Raw genomic sequence first — 20,179 nt, 5'->3', positions numbered from 1 at the left:
AGCAAAGCCACAGTGAGCTTTCCCTTCTACCTACTGCAGGCATACCATCCAGCAGTATCTGGGTCTTTCCAAGAGCAAATACACATCACCCAGGGGTGCTTAGTTGACTTCATGCTGCTAGACCTCTCCTTGTGGCATCTGGGACCAGTTCACACCAGCAGATCATGGGGCAGTGATCCTCATCGAATGGCCCCATGAAAGTCCCATACCTGTGCAGTTGCCTCCACTCCTGTCCAGCTCATAGCCATCATCACAGGCACAGCGGAACATCCCAGGCAGGTTCTGGCAGGTCCCAAAGACACAAATATTCTGGAAGGTGCATTCATCAATGTCTGCAAGAGAGAGACAACTGGGTACTCAAGCCATGGCAGGGCAGGGGCCAGGACAGGCCTCTCCTGCACCCGTCACAAAGCAGAGTCATAACTCCAGCTACCCACCCAGTAACCCATCCTCTCGTGCTGGCTCTAATGCCAAGGGATATCGCTTCCTGGGTGAGCAGGGGCCAGGTATGCTGTGTGTACACCCTCTCCCCTCGCCCCTGTTCAGCTGATCCCCCACATCCTGCACGTATCCTTGGCTTAGCCCAAGCTCTCAGCAGGTTGGGGACTGACTCCTGTAAGTGGAAGAGCTGGCACCTCTGCAAGGGTTGGTCTCACTTGGAGCTGATAGCCTCAGGGATAGCATCTTGGAGCCAGAGCAATGAGGCACATGGGGAGGTGCTCGCATTCAAACCTCTAGGCACTTACCCTGGCAGGCCTTGCTGTCTTCTGTGGGGTTGAAGCCCATCTCGCACTCGCAGCGGTAACCCCCAGGTGCATTGAGACACTGCCCATTCTCACACAGGTTCACATTATCCGCACACTCGTCCACATCTGGGGAGAATCAAGTGCGAGACTGATGTGGTGCCCACCCAAAGATAGGAGCTTCCCCCACCTTGACCAGGAAAATCCCACAAGCCTTTGCTGTTAGCTTGTTCTCACCCCTCTGCTGGGGGGCTGCAAGGAGAGGTTGCAAAGTTTTTCATTGCCTTGGTCCTGACAAAACATCTGAGAGAAAGGGGCATCTCTGCTGAGGGCATTTGAGCAGGCTGGGTGGAGCGAGAGTATCTGAGCAGGCTGTGGTGCAAGGCAGGCTGCACTGATTTCTGGAGATGCCTGGTTTGGTGAATCCCAGACACAGGCAGCCAGGTGTTGAGCCAGGCTGGTGGTTGAGAGGGGATGGCACTTTATCCCATCAGGACACCCAAGCCACATTCCTGCTGCTCGGTGAGTGCACAGGCCTCACCTGAGCAGGAGAAACCATCCCCGTTGAAGCCTTCTCGGCAGGTACAGCGGTAGGAGCCCGGTGTATTCACACAGTTGGCATTCAGGTTGCACTTGTGCTCTTCAGTTGCACACTCATCCAGATCTGGGCAGGGAGATCCCCAGTCAGTGTTGTGCCACTGGTCTTGCCTTACACACACATATTTACCCCCCCCCCCGCCCCTTACTTCCCTTCACACACACCACACACATACTGATAAGTGACTGTACTCATATCTCCTGCATACATATGCACCATATACACACCAGCACATCCCTACACACCTCCCGCACCCATATATCCCTGTATACATGCTACACCATGCCCCAACATACCACCACACAGCTACACAATCTGACAATGACACTCTCATCCACACACATCTCCATACCACACATACACACGCCATTTCCCACGTATATATATGCCCTCACTCCCACATCCACAGCTCATATCCTTCCCGGACACAGTTGCACATCCTGACAGTGAAACACCTACACATCCACATCTACAGTCCCACTCCATCACATACCCACATCCCCCTGCACCTCAGTAAATTCTCATGCAGAGTTCCTGGGGCCCAAGAACATTTAAAGTGCAGATATCAGCCCAGCCCAGCTTTCACAGGTGTCCACAGGGCACTGAACAGACCAACATCCTCCTCTCCTGTGATGAGAACTCACCATTGCATTTGAGCCCATCTCCAAGCCAGCCCGTGCGACACTTGCACTTGAAGCTCCCAGGCACGTTGATGCAGGAGGCATGCATGTCACAGTTGTGAGCCCCGATCTCACATTCATCAATGTCTGCAGGAAGGAAGGACATCAGACCTGACACAGCTCAGGTCCCCCAAGAGAGGAGAGGGCAGCTTGGTGCCAGCCTGCTCTCTGATATGGACACCAGTGGCTCCTGGGAGCCTTAACCCCATGGAACAAGCTCCTGTGGGGAACAGACTGCCCGGGGGTGATAACGGTGAGCTGAAGAGCTGATCTGTGCAAACGCAGCCCCCTGGAAGACGAAGACAAAAGGAAGGGAAGGCCCATGGCTTGGCTATAAACTAGGAAAGTCTCAATTTCTGGCTGGAGCCTGCCTTCCTGGCAATCTCTGCCTGCCCAGGAGGGGCTCCCAGCAGGACCAAGTGTCCACAGCATCCCCCAGTAGAGGGATGGTATTACCTGCAGGGCAAATGCAGTAGACGTTTGTGAGGGCTCCCACCAGCACCCCTGGCTCCAGGCCTGGTGTGTTCCCACCTGTGCAGCCTGTGGTTCCCTTCTTGACAAAGTAGCCCAGCTGACAGTGACAGATGAAGGATCCCTTAGTATTTTCACACTCGCCATGCAGGCAGATGTTAGGGTTGAGATCACATTCGTTCACATCTGTGGGAGAAGAAGAACCTGCTTTGAGCATCATAACAACCACATCCTGGCTCTGGGGCAGCCCTTTCCATCCCTCCCTCCTTCCATCCAATGGCAGCCTGCTGCTGCAGTGACGGCACATGTCCAGGGCAAAGCATTGTTCTCACCAATACAAGTTTTCATGTCCAGGGATGCCATGAAGCCATCAAAGCAGAGGCAGCGATACTCCCCAGGGATGTTAGTGCACTGCCCACCATCGCAGATATCTGGATTATCCTCACATTCATCAATATCTAGAAAGAGAAGACCATTGTCTGGGTAACGAAGTTAGAGCCAGGGGATGGGGAGTTGAGGGTGCAGTAAGGGGGGTGGCACAGGAGGGTCTGCACTCCAAATCATGTAGTTACAAGATTCTGGAGCCTGTAACGAAGGTCTGGATTTTCACAGCAGGACAAGCAGGGAATATCTGTCCAGAGAAATCATTTCCCTGGAAGTGTCCTAAAAATGAGACCCCCCCTCACCCCAAAGCCAACACTATGGCTGACAGGTAATGGACTCAGAGGTCCCCGGGGCACCATCTATGACAGCCAGGATGGCCGCTCACCTGCACATGATCTCTGGTCTGGCATCAGCGCGTAGCCTTCACTGCAGCTGCACTCGTAGCTGCCCTCTGAGTTGGAGCAGTGTGTATCACAGCCACCATTGGTGATGGTGCACTCATCAATGTCTGGGGGAGAAGGGAGAGGTCAGGCGGCTGTTTGAGTTGTGGGCTGGGACATGTGCCTTGCAGCAGAGCTGCTCACACACAGTGGATGCCAGCACACAGAGACAAAGTGGCAGATATGCCTTTGCAGTGGGCTCATTGAAGAGGGATCATAGCTCCCCCAGATAGAAGGAAGTACCTCTTGCCTTCTCTGCCAGCCACTTCACAGCTCACAGCAGATTCACAGCTGGTGATGCCTGGTGACCAGCAGTGCAGGTCTGGCTGCAGTTCACTCCTGAGGAGATTCTGCCCTTGCCTGGTGCTAACCTACACTCAGGCACCCCACTGAGCATTATAAGAGGTATGAGACTAGGAGGGTCCTGGATGCATACTTGAATCTTGGCATGGCTAGCTGGCAAAAGAAAACACTCACCAACACAGCCTTGCCTGTCCGGTGTGGCCTGGAAGCCTGAGTCACATGCACACTGGTAGGTACCGATGACGTTGACACAGCGTCCATTGCGACACAGGTTATCACTAAGGGAGCATTCATTGATATCTGTAGTGGAGAGAGCATTTCGAACAGTCAGTCATGCTGATGCCATGCTGAGCATCCTTTGGTACCCATTCCTGGGTACCCACACCTACTGCTGTCTCCAAACTTAGCTTTGTCCTTGCTTTCTGTCCTGTAACTGTCCTGCACCACTTTCTGTCCTGGGTGGAGGAAGCAGGCTGAACCCCCCAGAACTGGGAGCTGCAGTTCTCAGGTTCAGCCCAGGGCTTTTATGGTTTCATTCTCTCTTCATTCCTCTGGGGTGTTCTTCTATCCTCTCTGGGTCGGCAAGGCCTCCCAATTCCCTGTCTTCTCCCATCGTTGTTTGGTGCTACTTATGTTTCCCAGGAATCTGAATCATGGATTCCCGATCACACTAGAACACAGTCCCAGCTCATACTGTCCTGGGCAAATCCCCTTTGTTCATTTGTCTCTCCTCAGCTTGCAGGTTATGGCTATGCTAATTACCTAAATAGAGCCAAGCATGAGTATGTTCCACCTGTACATGAGACTGGAAGGAGAGCTTCACATGCCCAGCATGAGATCCAAGTCTCCCTGCATTGCTTTCCATCATCTCACCTATGCAAGCGTTTCCTTCAGAGGTCAGCTCATGTCCAGGGGGACAGATGCATTCAAAGCTGCCATCTGTGTTCATGCAGATCCCGCCTCGGCACAGCAGTGGGTCGCGCTCACACTCATTGATATCTGCAGGAAGTGACATGAAATGTGGTGGATTTTCCCCTTCAGCTGGGTTTTCCAGATAATGGTTTTGCGCTGATGCCATGGACCACAGTTCCCAAAGCAGTCCCATGACCAGAGATATACCCCAAAACAGAGGGCCATCCCAAAGTTAACAAGGCAGTGAATCCAGGGTTTGAGTGAACCCAGTGGATTTATGTTTGAAGTATGCATTTTGGGAAACAGCATCTCTTGCCTTGATTGGTGGCTCTGTGGGCTCCCAGCAAGGATGGAGGACTCCTCTGTGGGCTCCCATGGCCAAGAGAACAGCAGCCAGGAGGTGGCAGGGCAGGATCAGCGATGCCCCACAGACATCAGGGTAGGGAGAGCCCTCAACTAGGCCAAGGTCTATTCCCAGAGCCCTGATGCACTGCCAGCAGAGACAGCATGGGGTCCTTCACTGATGGTCTATTGGTCCACAAAAGGTACAGCATCCACTTCAGGAGGCAGAGGCTACAGCTCTGTCCCTTTGCCCTCCTTCTCTGGAGGGGCCTCAGTCTCAGACCAGGCCTTGTTAGGGGATGTGGCATCTCCCCATGCATCCCCCAGTCCTTAGAGAGTCTGTGCTGTGTCTCTTAAGCTCCTGACTGCATTTTACAGATGCTTTGCTGTTCTCCCAAGGTTATATCAATAGCTTTCTCAGGTCCACACAAACCCTTCCTCTCTCCAAAACTGCTGCCACTCACCCCAGCTCTGCCTTTGTACCCAAAACTCACTACCCTGGGGAGAGAAGACCCTGTCAGGGCTCTCTTCAGCATGGGGTCTCCAAAATACCCCCAGAAAGCAATGTAGAAATTCAACTTTATAGCAGAGCACAGAGAGCTAATCTAATTTCCCACAACATCTCTACAGGTCCCAGTCCTCTGTTTTGTAATCAGTGGTGCCCAGGCACTGCCAGGGGAACTAAACAGAGAGGTAGCTGGACAGCCAAACACTCAGAGAACAGCTGAGAATGGGGAGCCCTCACCAGATCCAGCATCAGCTGTATTCTTCCCCATTGCAAAGTAGGAAGGTGCTGCCTTGCCCTGGAGACAGGCCCTTACCCATGCAGTTCTTCATCATCATGAAGCCGCTCTCATAGCCTTCGAAGCACTCGCACTCAAAGCTGCCCGGTGTGTTGACGCAGGTACCATGGCCACACAGGTCTGGTGAGATGCGGCATTCATCTATATCTGTGGGGATGGAGCAGATCAGCTAGTGGAGGCAGGGTAGACTAGGAGCACCACTACAGCTGGCACTGGGCTGCCTGTCCTGCATATCAATTCAATGAGAAGGAAATGAGCTCCTGGCCTGGAAAGTTTGGCCTGGCAGCCCAGAGAATTCCTCTCTCTCGAAGGAGACACAGCCATTAACCTTTCTCTCTGATGCAGGGCTGATCCTTCCTCCCAGCAGGCTGGAGGAGTCTCCATGGTCCTGCCCTTGGCTTCTCAGCACTTCCATGAGATAGCTGCCATGTCTCCTCTGGGTACCACCATCATGCTAAGCATCCCATGAGGCAGGCAAGGTAACAAGTTGGGCTGGAATGGTCTGGAGAGGGCTGGCTCTTCCCTTACCTGTGCAGTTCCTTTCCTCAGCATCCAAAGCAAAGCCATTGCCACAGAGACACCTGAAGCTGCCAATGGTGTTTCGACAGGTCCCGTGAGTGCACAGGCCAGAGAAGACCTTACATTCATTCACATCTGTGGAGAAAGAAAAAACAGCAGTATTTCAGAGAGGGGATGTCTGCAATGAACCTAATGTCCCAGGGCAAGGAGCAGGTCCCTTGGGCTGAAGCTAAGACGGGCTGAGCACAGCCCATGATCAACAATTCCCCCGTCTCTTCTCACCTTTATAGAAGGGCCTGCCTGAAAGCACGTCTCCTCTATTGGCAAAGCCAGGTCCCCTTGGGCAGATGGCCTTATATTCGCTGGAGCCGATCTTGGGACATTCTTCACAATCGATGCCCCAGGCTGAGCCCACAGAACAGCAACACATGTCAATCCGGTACTTGCCCGGAAGAGGCTCTGCACATTCATCTTCATCCCACTTCATGTAGCACTGTTCCACACGCACGTCTGCGGAGAGAGCAGAGCTGAGCCCCTGTCTGCAACACCAGACAACCAGGAGGGCCAACAAGCTGGGGTCAACAAGCATCCTCCAAACAGTGCCCAGGAATGAGTCCAGGAACCTTTCCAGTAGGCATTTGGATGTGGCCACCTTTTTTGGAATGCTATGAGAGGTTAATAGCCATAGCCTGTGACTGTTGGCACCAGGGCCAGAGAATGGGCCCTGCAAGGGGGAGTTAGTAGTGCAGATAGCCCCTATGCAAGGGGACAGGTTTGTCATGGTGTGTCCAGAGAGCAGCCAAGAGCTGTTTTAGGGCTGCTGGGCAAGGACATTAACTTGTATTGTTAGGCTATTTAAAGTCTAATCACCATAAACACAGAGGCCCGATGATGATCAGAAGCAGAGGAACCTAGTAACTGAATCAGTGAAAACAGAGCACACAGAATTGGTTACTCCCGAAGTCTGCCCAAGGAGAATGACTGCGCTACTGACTGAGCCTGAGAACATGGAGCTGCAGCAGCCTCACCTCTGTTGGGCTACTGGATTTGGCATGTCCTAACAGATATGACGTTCTTCAGGCAGCAATGGTCTTGGGAGTTCAGTGGTGGCATGAGGTGGGATGGGTTGGGCCTATGTAGAGGTGGCTGAGAGGAGGCCAGGGGTCTGGGTGAGGTGAGGTGTCCTTACCCACGCATGTCCTGGCAGTGCCATCGAGGGTCAGCCCTTCTGGACATTCGCACCGGAAGGAGCCAGCCGTGTTCACACAACGACCGTTTGGGCAGACGCCAGGGAAGACATCGCACTCATTCACGTCTGTCAGCAGGGAGGCAAGAGACAGGCATGAGGCTGGCACGTGACCAGGCCCAGTATGGCCTTGAAGGGCTCCTGGGAGAGCCAAAAGGAGCCCAGAGTTGCCTACTAGGCTAAAAAGAGCAAGTTGGCACCCAGCCATATCCAGACACTTTTGCAAGGAGGCTGCATCACAGAGCCTTGTCAGAGAGGGTCTGGCAGGCAGGATGGGCCTGTTGCACACGCCAATAGTTGGCACGATGTTGACAGAGCAGCACCAGAACACACAGACATGAGCATTTCATCTCCAGATACTGGTGCTACACACAGGAGATTGGCCTCCACCCCAAACACCTGGCTCTAGTGCTCAGAGCAAAGGCCAACAGCAAGAGGTAATATAGAAGATGCAGGGCCCCATCCAGCTCCTTCCAGACGCTAAGATGCAGAAAAACAGCAAATGAACCATGACCATATTCCCAATAAAAAAGCTTTGTTCTGTGTCCTGCAGCACTTTACCTTCACATGTGACCCCCTTCATCCTGGCGTAGCCCCGGGGACAGGCAGTATCTGCAAGAAAACAAAGGAATGTCAACAGAGAAATGGGTGACATCCTGTCTGCCTTGCTGATTTCTGCACCAGGCGGGGCCTTACCAATCTCACAGCGCTCGCAGGGGCTGCCCCAGGCTGCCCCCAGAGTAGCACAGCACTCTGATTTCAGTGTGGCTCCATTGATGTTCACCTCACAGCGCCCATCCTGGATGTTCAGCCAGCACGTACCTTTCATGCTGTCTGTAGGGGTAAAGACAGGGTGTGAGTGAAGAGCTGCTCCTCAGCTGAGGTTCTTAGCTTTATGGCAGCCAGCCTGTGATGAGAAGCATCTAGGAGAAACTATCCCCCAGTTGCAATGTGACTAATTGCTCTCTGGCCCCACTTTCAGGCTCTTGGGCCAAGCACTTTGCAGCATGGACCCAAATTGTGCTTTTCCCCAGGGCCCTGTCCCACTGCTGTGTTACAGAGAGGCATTGCTGTGCTCTCTGATACAACTGCTATTGCATTATTTCTGCATCCTGCCTTTTCCTATTCCCAGCCTGCTCCTCTTCTGGGTAGAAATAGTTCCTTCTGCCCAGCTGCCCTGGACCACCATACCCTGGCGCTCTGCAAGGCCCTGACTACCTGGGGGTGGCTGGACCTACTGGGAAGTGATCCAGATGATGAGAAGGGACCCATTTTATCTTGATCTGCCTTAATCTCAGCATACTATGAACCCATCTGATGAGTAAGAACCTGCCATCCTGGTATCCTGGAGGGTCCCCTGGGACCCCATGTCTGCGCTTTGTCTTGCTGCAGCACAGTTAGGGACTTCTCTGCCTGACAAAATGCTCAGAGCACTGCCTGAGGTTTCAGCTTTTCAGGCTTCCTGTATGAACAAGAGAGGTTTTAATAGTTGCCAACAACCAAGGAAATGCAGAGAGAGAACGAGAGGTCTCAAAGGATCTCCATCCCTAAGCCAGGAGCGTGGGATCTGGCTTCAGGTGAACAGGAAGGGGACAAAAGCCACTGCTGATATCAGACACCACCCCAGGGCTGGCTACTGAAGGTGACCTCCTTACCCACGCAGATGGTGCCACTGGGGTCCAGCTTGCTGCCTGGGGAGCACTCACAAGCAAAAGAGCCAGCATTGTTCCTGCAGACACCATTCACACACGGGTTAGAGGTGCACTCGTTGATATCTGCGGGGGGAAGAAAGGGACTGTGACTGTGGTGAGTGCCATTAGACCCAATATTTGCTTCCAGGACGTGACCACCAGGCTGTAAAGATAAAGGTGTCTCCTGACAACCTCCAAATTGGGCTGCTCAGCAAAGAGGGGTGTAGGAGAACATTGTTTCTGCCACTTTCAAGAGGCCTTTGAAAAGTTCTACAGGGCTTCTAAGGACACTGAGCAGGTGCAGTGGCCAGTAAAAAACTGTCCAGGGCCAGGGACTTCTGGGGGGGGGAGGGGAAGGAGGAGGGGACAACAAGAAGAAAAGAACAGGAAGAAGGGAGATTTTTCAACTGTTCAGAAGATCAGCAGTCCAGGCCATAGGGGTCTTGGACGATACAACTCATGTATCCACCATCACAAAGGGGATGGGCGCTTGCTGCAGATACCATGAAATTAGTGAGGTTCTTCAAGACTGAGGAAATGGATGGACTGAGGCTGGTTGATGAAACTTCTGGAGAATGATGGACTCATTTGCTCAGGGCTGCTCCTGGCTAAGCCACAGAGCTGAGCATGGCTACATAGCATTTGCCAGATTTCACCATCTTTACAGAAAATCAGGGTTTTGTCTAAACATATATTTATGCATAAAGTGCCAGTCCTCAAATGTTTTAGGACTTTGCGGTCAGGAAACAAATCTCAATCTTCCCCCAATCCAAACTGTAAGCTTTCAGCCAAATCCCCCAAACTTGCAATTTTGGGCAGCTACAAATTTGGGGGCTTGGAGGAAATTGTTCTGGTTTTCAGTTACTGAAAACTCCGTATGTTCTGAGTTTGGATGTCTACTATTCCAAATGAAGAATGAAATTTCCCACTAGAAAACAACAACAACAACAACAACAAACCCCAAACACCTGGAGCTGGTCCTGTTCAAACCACTGGAGTTGAAAGGAACCAAAGTCACATTAGACCCTTAGCTCCCTTTCAGGCACAGTCAAGAACTGCAGTTTATTTTTTACATCTTATGAAGATATTCTGCATTGCCTTCAGAGTCATGTTACCTTCACAGGTGTCTGTCTCAGTCCTGAAGACAAAGCCCTTGGGGCAGGTGCAGGTGTAGCTGCCGGGTGTGTTACGGCACAGTCCATTGTCGCACAGCAAACGATTGACACTGCATTCATCAACATCTGTGGGCAGGGAGATGGGGTTTCTGAGCTACTATATCAGTGTCCAGTCTCCCACCTGGTCAGCTCTACAGAGCCCTGGCAGTCTGAGAGGCACAGAAATGGTCTAACTATTGCTCAGGTCAGTACTGCTTACGGCATGGCACGTGTGAGCAAACACATACAGACCTACAGACACAGCCAGAAGGTAGGGGAGAGAAGAGACCACAGGCCCATGCACACTCATTGCTTTCCATGGTTTACAGTGACGTTAGGCAGCAGGATGCACGTCCCTCTCTAGAGACTTACCCCAGCTCAGGCAGTGTTGTTTAGAGTAGACTAGTCCATCATTTGCAGCCCAGAACCATTCAGACTCCAAGTATCACTCCCCTTGGTGTTCCTTCGGGTCTGGTGTTTTTGTGCCTAACACCTGGCCACCAAGCTAGCACTAGCAAGTGTCTGGAGAGGGATTCTGGTGTTGGTGGCAGTCCTGCTCCAAGTAGGACTTGGAGTGGATCCCTCCAGAGATCACCCTCCACCAGCACTCCTTTGATTTATGTTACCCACTCCTCCATCCTGTCCAGGGTCCTTATCCAGTCTATGGAAGGAGGACAGCAGGTGATCTGGTGTCCCTCAGTCCAGTCTTGGGGTGGTCTGGATTGTGCTCTAGAAGGGCCACCCATTTTTTTACTGTACAACAATTCTATACCCATTCCTTTGGCCAGATGGTGAAGGGGAGGATCCCACCCTCAGAGCAATGCAATGTGTAAAGTATGTTAAATCACATATGTGCCACTTCTCACACAGCATCTTGTGCTTTTCCAGGTGGACAGGACAGCCCTGAATGAGAATAGTGCCTGAGATGATCAGATGCTGTATCACCTCAGGCTCCTGGGCAGCTGCACACGCAGAGGTTTGTGCCTGGCTCCCAGCCTTATCTGACGAGTGCATGGCTCATGCTGTGCGTGGGCCTTCTCCTTACAAGCATTGAACTCCTGCTTCCCCATGTCATGCTGAGTGTGGGCTGCCCTGAACTCACCCACACAGTTTTTGCCTGTGGGATCCGACTCATAGCCCAGGTTGCAGATGCAGCGGTAGCTCCCACGTAGGTTCTCACACATGCCATTGGGGCAAATGTCTGGGTTGAGGGCACATTCGTTGATGTCTGCACAGAGAAAGAAACCAAATTGGATGGATCCAGACCAACCACAGATACAGAGATCTTCCATACCCTGATTCTTCATTGTCCCTTGCTGCTGGTCAGACAGCACCTCAGCTGGGACACCCCTCAGCTGACATTCCTCCTTCCTGTCTGACCCACCCTCCTGGTGTGTCCCAGCGTGCCCTGGAGATCCTTGCACCATTCCTCCTGGTGCTGTAGATTTGGGTAACTTTGTCCAGGGGTGCACAGCTGCAAAGCACCAGAGTGAGCCCAGATTCAGTTCCATGTAGAGGGCAATCAGGTCTTTCTGCTATGTGCTTGAGTCTCCTGACAGTGTCTCTACCCCAGGAGCTCAAGTTAAACCATTTAATTGGTCCTCCTATGGGAAAATGTAGGAGGAAGAAGCTGCTTGGGAAGTGTTGTAAGTAGGATGCTGAGGCCAGCTGGGGTAAGGGCAGAGCATGGTGGACAACCTGCCCTTACATACACAGCCCTTCCACAGGGGCCCATTGCTGGAGGGAGAACAGGGCAGGGAATAGGCAGACATGCTGGACAGCACCCTGCGGGTAGCACCAAGTTACTGTGCACAGGGGAGTACCCCCGAGGCGTGACAGCCAGAGGGCAGTTCCTCCTGCTGTGCACCAGTGTCACCTTTCTTTCTTTTTGGCGCAAAGCTCTGGTGACCAAGCAAAGAGATTTTACCATGGCAAGAACCAGCCTCCCCACAGAACAGGGCAGATTTGTGTTTGCACAGCAATGTCCTCGCAGTGTCATAGTGCCAGATGGCAAATGGCTCAGGCCAGGGTTTCCCAGAAACTGTTGGCCTTTGTCTCCATGTGGTCATAGTTCAGTTATATCTCCAGGAAACTGTGGCCTTGGAGAGGTGCTGAGCATGTGCAGTCCTGGCTGCAGGCAGTGCGATGCTGACCAGAGCATGTCTTACATTAGCTTCTTGCTAGAAAGCATCTTATCATCAGCCTGAGATTGAGCTCTGTCAAGACAAGCTGCCCTGGAAGGATGCCCAAGAAGCCACAAGGGTTTTGCCTCTGGCTCGTTCCCACTTGGAAAGTTTTGAAAGGCCGTAGCTATCAGGCTGCTTCGTGCTCTTCCTGCTGAACCAAGCACTGCCCAGGGCTGGCAGCACAGCTGTCTAATTAAAAGCAGCCCCTTGGCAACATGTCCCATGCCGCACAGCACGCACTTATCACCTCCCTCTCCCTGGGAGACTGGGAGACCTCTTCTCCTGTGACCCAGAAGATAGAGGGTAGATGAGGGACATGATCAAGTGAATGCAATTGGTCATGCTCTTCTTTCCTATGAAAGCAGGATGTAAAGCCTACTTCTGTGTGCAACCCCAGAAATGTAGTTCCCGCAGGGTGCCACGAATCAGCTGCTTTATTCAATACACAATCCTCAGGGATGTTTGCTTAACATTAACTCACTGATCACTAGGCAGAAGAAAAGACACACACCATCTGACTCCCCCTGTGCCCAAGCCCACATCCCACCCACAGACACTCACATTAACATAGGTAGACGTTCTTGCATGCATTTACACCTGCCTAGGCCTACGCATGCTCCCTGGAGCTTACTCACAAACAGCTTTCATATACACAGGCAGAACGCGGCTGACTCTCCAACACACACTCCACAGCGCTGAGTCTCTCATGACACACAGTCCCATGGTCACACAGATGCACACACACTCAGTTAAACGCAGCTGAAAGAAAGAGCTCAGGGTGACATTAGATGTGTCTCTCTAGAACATGGTGTGTGAGATGCACATACCTCTGCCATCAGCCGTTATTCCAATGCCGCTGCTGCAGAGTGCCTGGAATTCAGCTGTATAGAAAACACAACAGAGTCATTAGCTTTTCTGGACATTTTAAGTACAGTGAGATCAGTTCTGAGTAACATTGGATTTATTATTTGTTAGAATATCACCTACGAGCTCCCAAGCAGTGTTGGTTTATACTTATGCAGTAAGTATTTTAGAGTTGATACTCACAGCTAGCAGTAAAACACTGTGAGAATCCCTGCAATGAGATCGGCATCTCATGACAGCTTATTGGGCATTATTTAATACATATAATTAATGGACAGTGCTATATAATTTATATAATACATACTATATATATGCATATATAAAATGGATAAGATCAAGGAACATTTTAAGCATGTGACTAAGAATTTGTCATCAGACATTTTGAAATGTAAGTTATTGATGAAAACTCTTCAAGAAAAGATGTTTCTAGTGGGGCTCTGCAGGAAAGGATACAAGATTCAACACTATTCAGCATTTTGATGGATGATCTGGGAGTAAATGCCCACAGCCCATCACTGCCCATAAAAAGATTAGCTGGATGGTAAAAGGTGAATAGGAAAGACTGCCTTGGGGAGCGAGATCACTTGGCACATGGGACCAGTTCAAACAACACCTATTTGGATGGAGCTGAATTGTCTCTGTAGCACAACTGAATGCTGCAGAATGGGGGACTCTGCATTTTGATCCAAAAAAGAAAGCTTCTATCAACTCTGACTTGTTTGTGGATCCAACCCAAATCTGTTGAGTACTGCAAGGTGGCATTTCTTTCTCCCTGCCTATGGCTTCTCCATGTCACTGCCAAGCTGTCTAGGCCACCTCACAAAGGTCCCTGGGTCAGGGACCCAGAATGTCTCTGAGCACTTTCCTGGCTTTTTGCACACCCAGATGGAAGAGGAGCTCACCAGAGTTTTTGGCTGGACAGGGCTGGCAGGGCTCTCCGAAGCCATGGTCTGGGTTAGCACAGCAGCACTCAGACTTGGTGACTGCTCCCGGAAAGGGACGAGCACACGTGCCCTTTTTAATGCCTCCATAACAGGTGCTGCGCATGTGGGTGTCCACGCAAACTCGTCCATCCACCCCAATAGCGAGGCCCCCGAGGCACTCGCATCGAAAGGAGCCTTCTGTGTTAATGCACCAACCATTCATACAGATCCCTGGGGTCTCGCACTCGTCGATGTCTGAAAGAGGAAGCACAGACTGGCTGTTACTTACCCATGGGCAGCAGGATACACAGACAGGGGCTTTAGCCTATTTTGCAGGGAGACTAGGAGACTACAGGGGAGCCAGAAGTACAGTTTAGAACATCGTGCCCCTTGCACGCTCTGCTGCAGGCTGTCTCCAGCCTGTTCTTGGTGCTCTGGCTGTCCCTGATGGCTTGGGAAAGGGCTCCCCTTTCACTTCATTGCAGGAATCTGGGAATCTTTAGTCTCCTGAGACCCAGCCCCTACTCAGACTGGCCAGGTCTTGTCTCTGCTGAGTTAACAGGGCAGTAAGCAAGAGAATTTACCCTGTGTCACAGCAATACATGGGAGAATTGCTATGTCCTCCTCTTCCTCCTTTCTCCATCCTACCTTCACATCCATTGGGAAGCAACACACAAACCCTGGTGGAACTTGCTGTGGTGACTGGGTAAGATGCAGAGATGGCTGCTGTCAGCTCACACTGCGTATGGCCAGTACAGAGCCTCACAGCAATGCTTAACCTGCTGCTCAAAGTGCATTTAAGTTCCAATTTGCACTGAAGTAGCAGAGATGCAAGTACATGTCCCCTTGTGCCCATTCTGCTGTGAAGAGGCACCTCTGGCAGCCGAGTGGAAGGTGCCTGGCAAAGGCCTTGCTTTTCCTCAGCTATCCTTGGCCTCAGGCACATAACAAGTCCCCAGAAACATGGATGGCAGGCTGGGAAGGGAGCAGAGACCAAGCTTGGGGACCTACGCACCAACACAGTACCGCCCATTTGGAGCCAGCACAAAGCCTGGCTTGCAGATACATTTGAAGCTGCCATCCTCATTGATACACATCCCGTTGAGGCACATATTGGTCGTGGCACATTCATCGTGATCTGGGGAGGACAAACAGAAAACATGAGCAGAGCCTGACACCTGCAGCAGTACTCCCCTGTGCTCAAACTCTTCTGTCCCCTTTTACCCTTCCATGAGATAAAAATCACTCCTTATGACAGTGTGTGCTAACCCTCAAGGCAAAGTTCCCACTGCCAGTCCTGGTGAACAGCTGTAAACAGGCTCGCTTGGACTCTTGGAGTAGAGGGTGCCACCCTGGTGGCATGGAGAAGAACACAAGTCAAAACTGTCCTGCTGCATCCCTGCTGCTCTCAGTTCCCCGGTCAGCTGGCCCAGCTCGTAGCAGGACTAGCACACTGGCGGCTGGAGGTGGCAACTCTCAGGGTGATGGAAAATGTCCTGTGTCCAGACCCATCCCTGTTCATGCTTCTGGACCAAAAATCCTACAGGCACACTTCAGGAGCAGTACCACCATTATAAAACTGCCTTCCTATTTCAGTGCATCAGTATTTCTCTTCCTCTCCTTTCCTCAAGGGTGTTTTTAAGATGCAGTCTGCTCTAGCAGCATCTACCTGGGTTGAAGAAAAGGGATTCCAGACTCATCCAGCACAGATTAAAGTAACCACCGATCCCCAGGGAGGATACTGTCTCAGCACAGCCCCAGCCTCCCCAAGGCCATACATAACAACACATGAGGAAATGGCTTACCAACACAGTTCTTGCCATCAGGGGTGATTTCAAAGCCAGCGTTGCAGATACACTGGAAGCTGCCGTCAGTGTTAACACAACGGCCGTTCCTACACATCACTCCATTCATGATGCACTCATCAATGTCTGGCAAGAAAATAAACATAGGCAAGTAGCAACAGGCAGGGTGAGGACAGGTTTCAGCAGAACCTGCTCCATGAGAAAAATGCTGTCAAACTCTCACAGCATGCCCTGCTCCAGGAGGATTGCACTCTCCCCCTCTGTACGAGCTGCAGAAGATGGAGAAGAGGTGGAGAAAGCTTCCTGCAGGCTCTGGGAATAGCCCTGTATTCAGGGGCTTAGAGCTCTGGGATCTCAGTCCCTCCATGATATCTTTGTCAGCTTCCTGCCCCAGGGTCCTCCTTGCATCTCAAGCAATCCCAGGCTTGTTCAATCCTACTGTAGGCAGCAAGAGCCCTCAGATCAATGAATGTGGACTCAAGCCCACCGCTAAGTGCCACAGAGATGTGATTCCAGTGCCTCAGCTGAATGAATCTCAGGACTGCAGTAGGGTATAGTGTGGCTGATGGAAGTAGGGCAGCAGGGGAGGTGCTGTGTTTCAAGAACATGGTTTGCACTTGTTCAGTGCAGAAAATCTCTTGAAAATCCTTCCAAACCCATTGCTCCTATCCAACTTCTTACATTTCTCCTAGCCTCACCTGCTGCTTTACCAAGTGACACGGCCTTGTCTAAACAGTGCTGTACGATACGGCACCTAGCTCTCTGATAACCCTGCTGACACTGGTGCAGCACCCCGTGTCCCTCCCAAACCAGAAAAGACATACCAATGCAAGCCTGCTTTGTGGGCGTGCTCTGGAAGCCTTCATGGCACTTGCAGTGATAGGACCCAGGTGTGTTCACACAGTCACCATGCACACAGGGGCTGCTGGAGCACTCATCCACATCTGCAAGAAGAAGAGCCTAAACCTGTGAGACACCATTATGCAGGGAACACACTGAGAGCTACCAGGAAAGGTAACAAAGGCTGGATTCTGTGATCTACTGAGCCCAACCTCACAACTCTTGTGCTCAGCATCCTGACAGCATGGCCAGCAAGGAGGAATGCAGCAAGACCCTGTGTTGAGGAGCCCATAACAGAGCTGCTAGGGATATAAGACCAGCCAGGCCTAGTGACATGATAAGGACCATAGAGTGTAGAGTTATGGGATATGGGGATCTGCAGCCTGGAGAGCGGTCAGCTGGTCCCTGTCACCTCTCCTGAGGCTCTGCCTGGTGAGCAATGGAGGGGGAATAAAGCTTTGTTAGGACTCTGTCTAAGTGGTGATAAGTATCTAAGCCAGTGGCAATTGCTTCACATCCCTGATCAAGCTGTGGCTAACAGAAGAGAGTTGTCATCCTGGGTGTTCCTCACTGGGCAGGCACATCCTTGCCATCACCCTGCCTCATTCGCTGAGACCAGCCCTCTGTCTCCAGCCTCTCAGAGGGAGCTGGGACTGGGACACAGGCTGTTGGAGCACCTGTTCAAGGTGCTGTTGGGAGCAGGCATGGGACTAGTGCACGGCAGGAGCTGACCTGCGTATGCGTCAAACAGATTCCACTTACCGATGCACTCTCCGCGCACGTCCTGCTTGTATCCCATGTTGCACTCGCAGCGGTAGCTGGATGGGGTAGGGATACAGCGTCCATTCAGACAGAGGTTGGTGAAATGCTTGCAGATGTCAATGGTCTGATTTAAAGTGGCAGTTCCTGGAAGGCACAGAGACAGCATCAGGTGGGGAATTGCAGCTCCCTTCCCTCTGCTGTCTGTGTGGAGCAGAGTCAGTAAGTACAGAAACTGTGCTGGATCAATGCTGCTCCTGGGCCCTGAACAACCATCTCTGCTTGGGGCTGCGGACACAAACCCAGCTAGCTCAAGAGTCTCTTCAGGGTGCTATGGCACCTCTGCCCTACCGACATGCACAAGATTGCACAGCCTTTAAAAAGTAAGGTGGGGATCGATATTTATTAACATCCAGTGCATATTTACAGGTCCAAGCTCTTGGCAAGGAGCACACAAGATGGGGCGTCTCTGGTAGTGGGAAAAACACTCCTCTGTTTTGGGGAGGCAGAGAGTGAGATGGTGACATGAAAGCTTCATTCCTATTTGGTAATTAGAAAGATATTCTGCACTGAAGCTGGTCTCCCTCGCTCTGCCAGGAGACGGTGTTTGATCTGCTGCTGGACTCAGCATTCTGCACAGCATTAATGTCAAATCCCATCACTCCCCCAATGTCAAAATAAACCTTGTAGCTGGCTAAGAGCACTGGTGCTCTGCTCATGTGCGCGCAGCTCGGAGAAGCGGGCAGGCACACAGGCAGACACGCTGTGTATGTTCTGAGACATGTAGCCAAATCGGGTCAGCACTGTAAAAAAGGAATTTTAATTTACCGATGCTTGAACTTCCTGGGCCCATTCCAGGCAGACCTGGGATCCCTCCTTGTCCATTTGCCCCATTTGGTCCGATGCCTCCAGGCCCGTTGATTCCTGGCCCAACACCATTGGGCCCAAATCCAGGAATTCCTGGAAAGCTCCCAGGGAACCCTGGCACCACTGGGAGTCCTTCGATGCAAAGCCTGCGGTACTCATCTGAAACAAACCAGCTGCCTTAGTGTCTTTCCAAGAGTGCCTGAATCCCCCTCCTGTCTCTGCCAGGATGCAGAGAACACAGGCAGCGGGATGGAGGCAGGAACTGGCAGACAGCAAAAGGGGTGGGTGCTGATGGGAAGCGGGCAGACGGATGAGGAGGGTTTTAACCCCCTCTACTCCAAAGCAGTTGATGAGGGACAGCTTGCCAGGGTGTTTGGCAGGAGCTTCTCAGGGTGTGCGGAGAAGATGGCACTGCAGGCTCCCTTCATGCAGGAAGGGACAGGACTTAGAAAGCTACCAGACTTGTTCTGTAAAGTTCTCCCCTGCATGGTGGCAGGGTCACTGGAGATGAAGGAAGAGAGAGGCAGAGACAGAAATAGTTATAGCGTTGTGACTTCTCAAGGACTGCTCCTGCCTGCTCACCCTCATTTGGCCCCATGGCTCAACTGCAGTGGGAGACAAAGTAAGCTGGAAGGGTAGGAGGAAGGGGGTAAATTCTTGCCTCAGCTGAACTCATGTGGCTCACCTTCAGATGAGCCCCAGGCAGGTGAGCCAGCATCCCCATGTGACCCTTCTCTGTGGCATTACGTTGATGGTTCCCCATGTCTGTGAAAGCCTGGGGTATCACTGGGGCAGTCAGAGCCACAAGCTGGCCCAGTGGGAGGTGGAGATCCTTGGTGTTGCACTTACCAGACCCCCGGACAGGGCACATTTCTGGAGTCTGCCCAATGGCCCAGCAACGCCCGGAGTCACAGCAGCATTGCATCTTGGTGTACTGGCCAGGGAGTTCCCCAGCACAGCGGCCCCCGATCAGAGCAGAGAAACATGTCCCAATCCGCTGGTCTGCAGAGAGAGAGAGGAGATGTATCCACAAGAAGCCGTCACTACATTCCCAGTCAGGTCCCAGCCAATGTGAGAGGCATGTCCCAAGTGCCTGTTTCCAGTGGTGTCTCTTTCTTCTGCCCAATGTCCTGATCTGACCTTCTGTTCTGCCTCACCCTCCCAAATCATGAGGTTTTCCAGCACCTCCATCTGGAGCACATCAAGGCTGGAGTGATGAACCTCATTCCCTAGTATTAAATCTCACATTGCCATGTAGGCTCCTAAATACTATAAGGAGCCTGACTGAGAGCCAGAAGTGGGCAGTAGGTGGGCAATCCCTCTCCATTGGATTGGCTCCATCAGGATCTGCCTTGAGCCCTGCAGGAAGGACAAACTGACTCAGTAGATTCTGGTTCAGCTCACAGAGCAGAAAACAGATGAGATTCCCCCCACCAGTGCTGTCTTCTGCCCTCTCCATTCATAGTTTAGACTCGTGTTTCCCCACCTTCCCATTTCAAAGAAATGATGTTTTTTTACAGGTGTCTCCTTTGTCTCACTAGAGTTTCTGCACTGATGATGGTCAGGGCTGGGCTACCCACTATCCCAACACAAATCCTGAGCTAGCAGCTGGGAGAGAGAACAGGCTGAGGGGAGCTGTTCTGCAAGGA

The 20,179-nt window shown here is 51.9% G+C and overlaps 1 protein-coding gene across 1 annotated transcript in view; it reads right to left on the bottom strand.

Moving 5' to 3' along the window:
* Positions 1–20,179, bottom strand: part of FBN3 (fibrillin 3) — a 111,382-nt gene that overhangs the window by 22,268 nt on the left and 68,935 nt on the right. The window contains exons 10-35 of the mRNA XM_067312582.1: positions 19,380–19,532; positions 18,492–18,689; positions 17,667–17,810; positions 16,889–17,008; positions 16,065–16,190; positions 15,275–15,397; positions 14,239–14,514; positions 13,300–13,353; positions 11,389–11,514; positions 10,248–10,373; positions 9,097–9,216; positions 8,138–8,275; positions 8,003–8,053; positions 7,385–7,510; positions 6,478–6,705; positions 6,205–6,330; positions 5,695–5,823; positions 4,493–4,618; positions 3,794–3,919; positions 3,262–3,384; positions 2,825–2,950; positions 2,553–2,678; positions 1,986–2,108; positions 1,285–1,407; positions 747–872; positions 210–332 (exon numbers count right to left, since the gene is read on the bottom strand). Of these exons, the coding sequence (XP_067168683.1) occupies positions 210–332; positions 747–872; positions 1,285–1,407; positions 1,986–2,108; positions 2,553–2,678; positions 2,825–2,950; positions 3,262–3,384; positions 3,794–3,919; positions 4,493–4,618; positions 5,695–5,823; positions 6,205–6,330; positions 6,478–6,705; positions 7,385–7,510; positions 8,003–8,053; positions 8,138–8,275; positions 9,097–9,216; positions 10,248–10,373; positions 11,389–11,514; positions 13,300–13,353; positions 14,239–14,514; positions 15,275–15,397; positions 16,065–16,190; positions 16,889–17,008; positions 17,667–17,810; positions 18,492–18,689; positions 19,380–19,532 (3,486 nt within the window). The remainder of the gene's footprint in view (positions 1–209; positions 333–746; positions 873–1,284; positions 1,408–1,985; positions 2,109–2,552; positions 2,679–2,824; positions 2,951–3,261; positions 3,385–3,793; positions 3,920–4,492; positions 4,619–5,694; positions 5,824–6,204; positions 6,331–6,477; positions 6,706–7,384; positions 7,511–8,002; positions 8,054–8,137; positions 8,276–9,096; positions 9,217–10,247; positions 10,374–11,388; positions 11,515–13,299; positions 13,354–14,238; positions 14,515–15,274; positions 15,398–16,064; positions 16,191–16,888; positions 17,009–17,666; positions 17,811–18,491; positions 18,690–19,379; positions 19,533–20,179) is intronic.

The sequence above is a fragment of the Apteryx mantelli genome, chromosome 30 (assembly GCF_036417845.1).
Source record: "Apteryx mantelli isolate bAptMan1 chromosome 30, bAptMan1.hap1, whole genome shotgun sequence".
NCBI classification, from domain to species: domain Eukaryota; kingdom Metazoa; phylum Chordata; class Aves; order Apterygiformes; family Apterygidae; genus Apteryx; species Apteryx mantelli.
The sequence above is the reverse complement of the archived record's forward strand: the minus strand, read 5'-3'. Positions and strand labels throughout refer to the sequence as shown.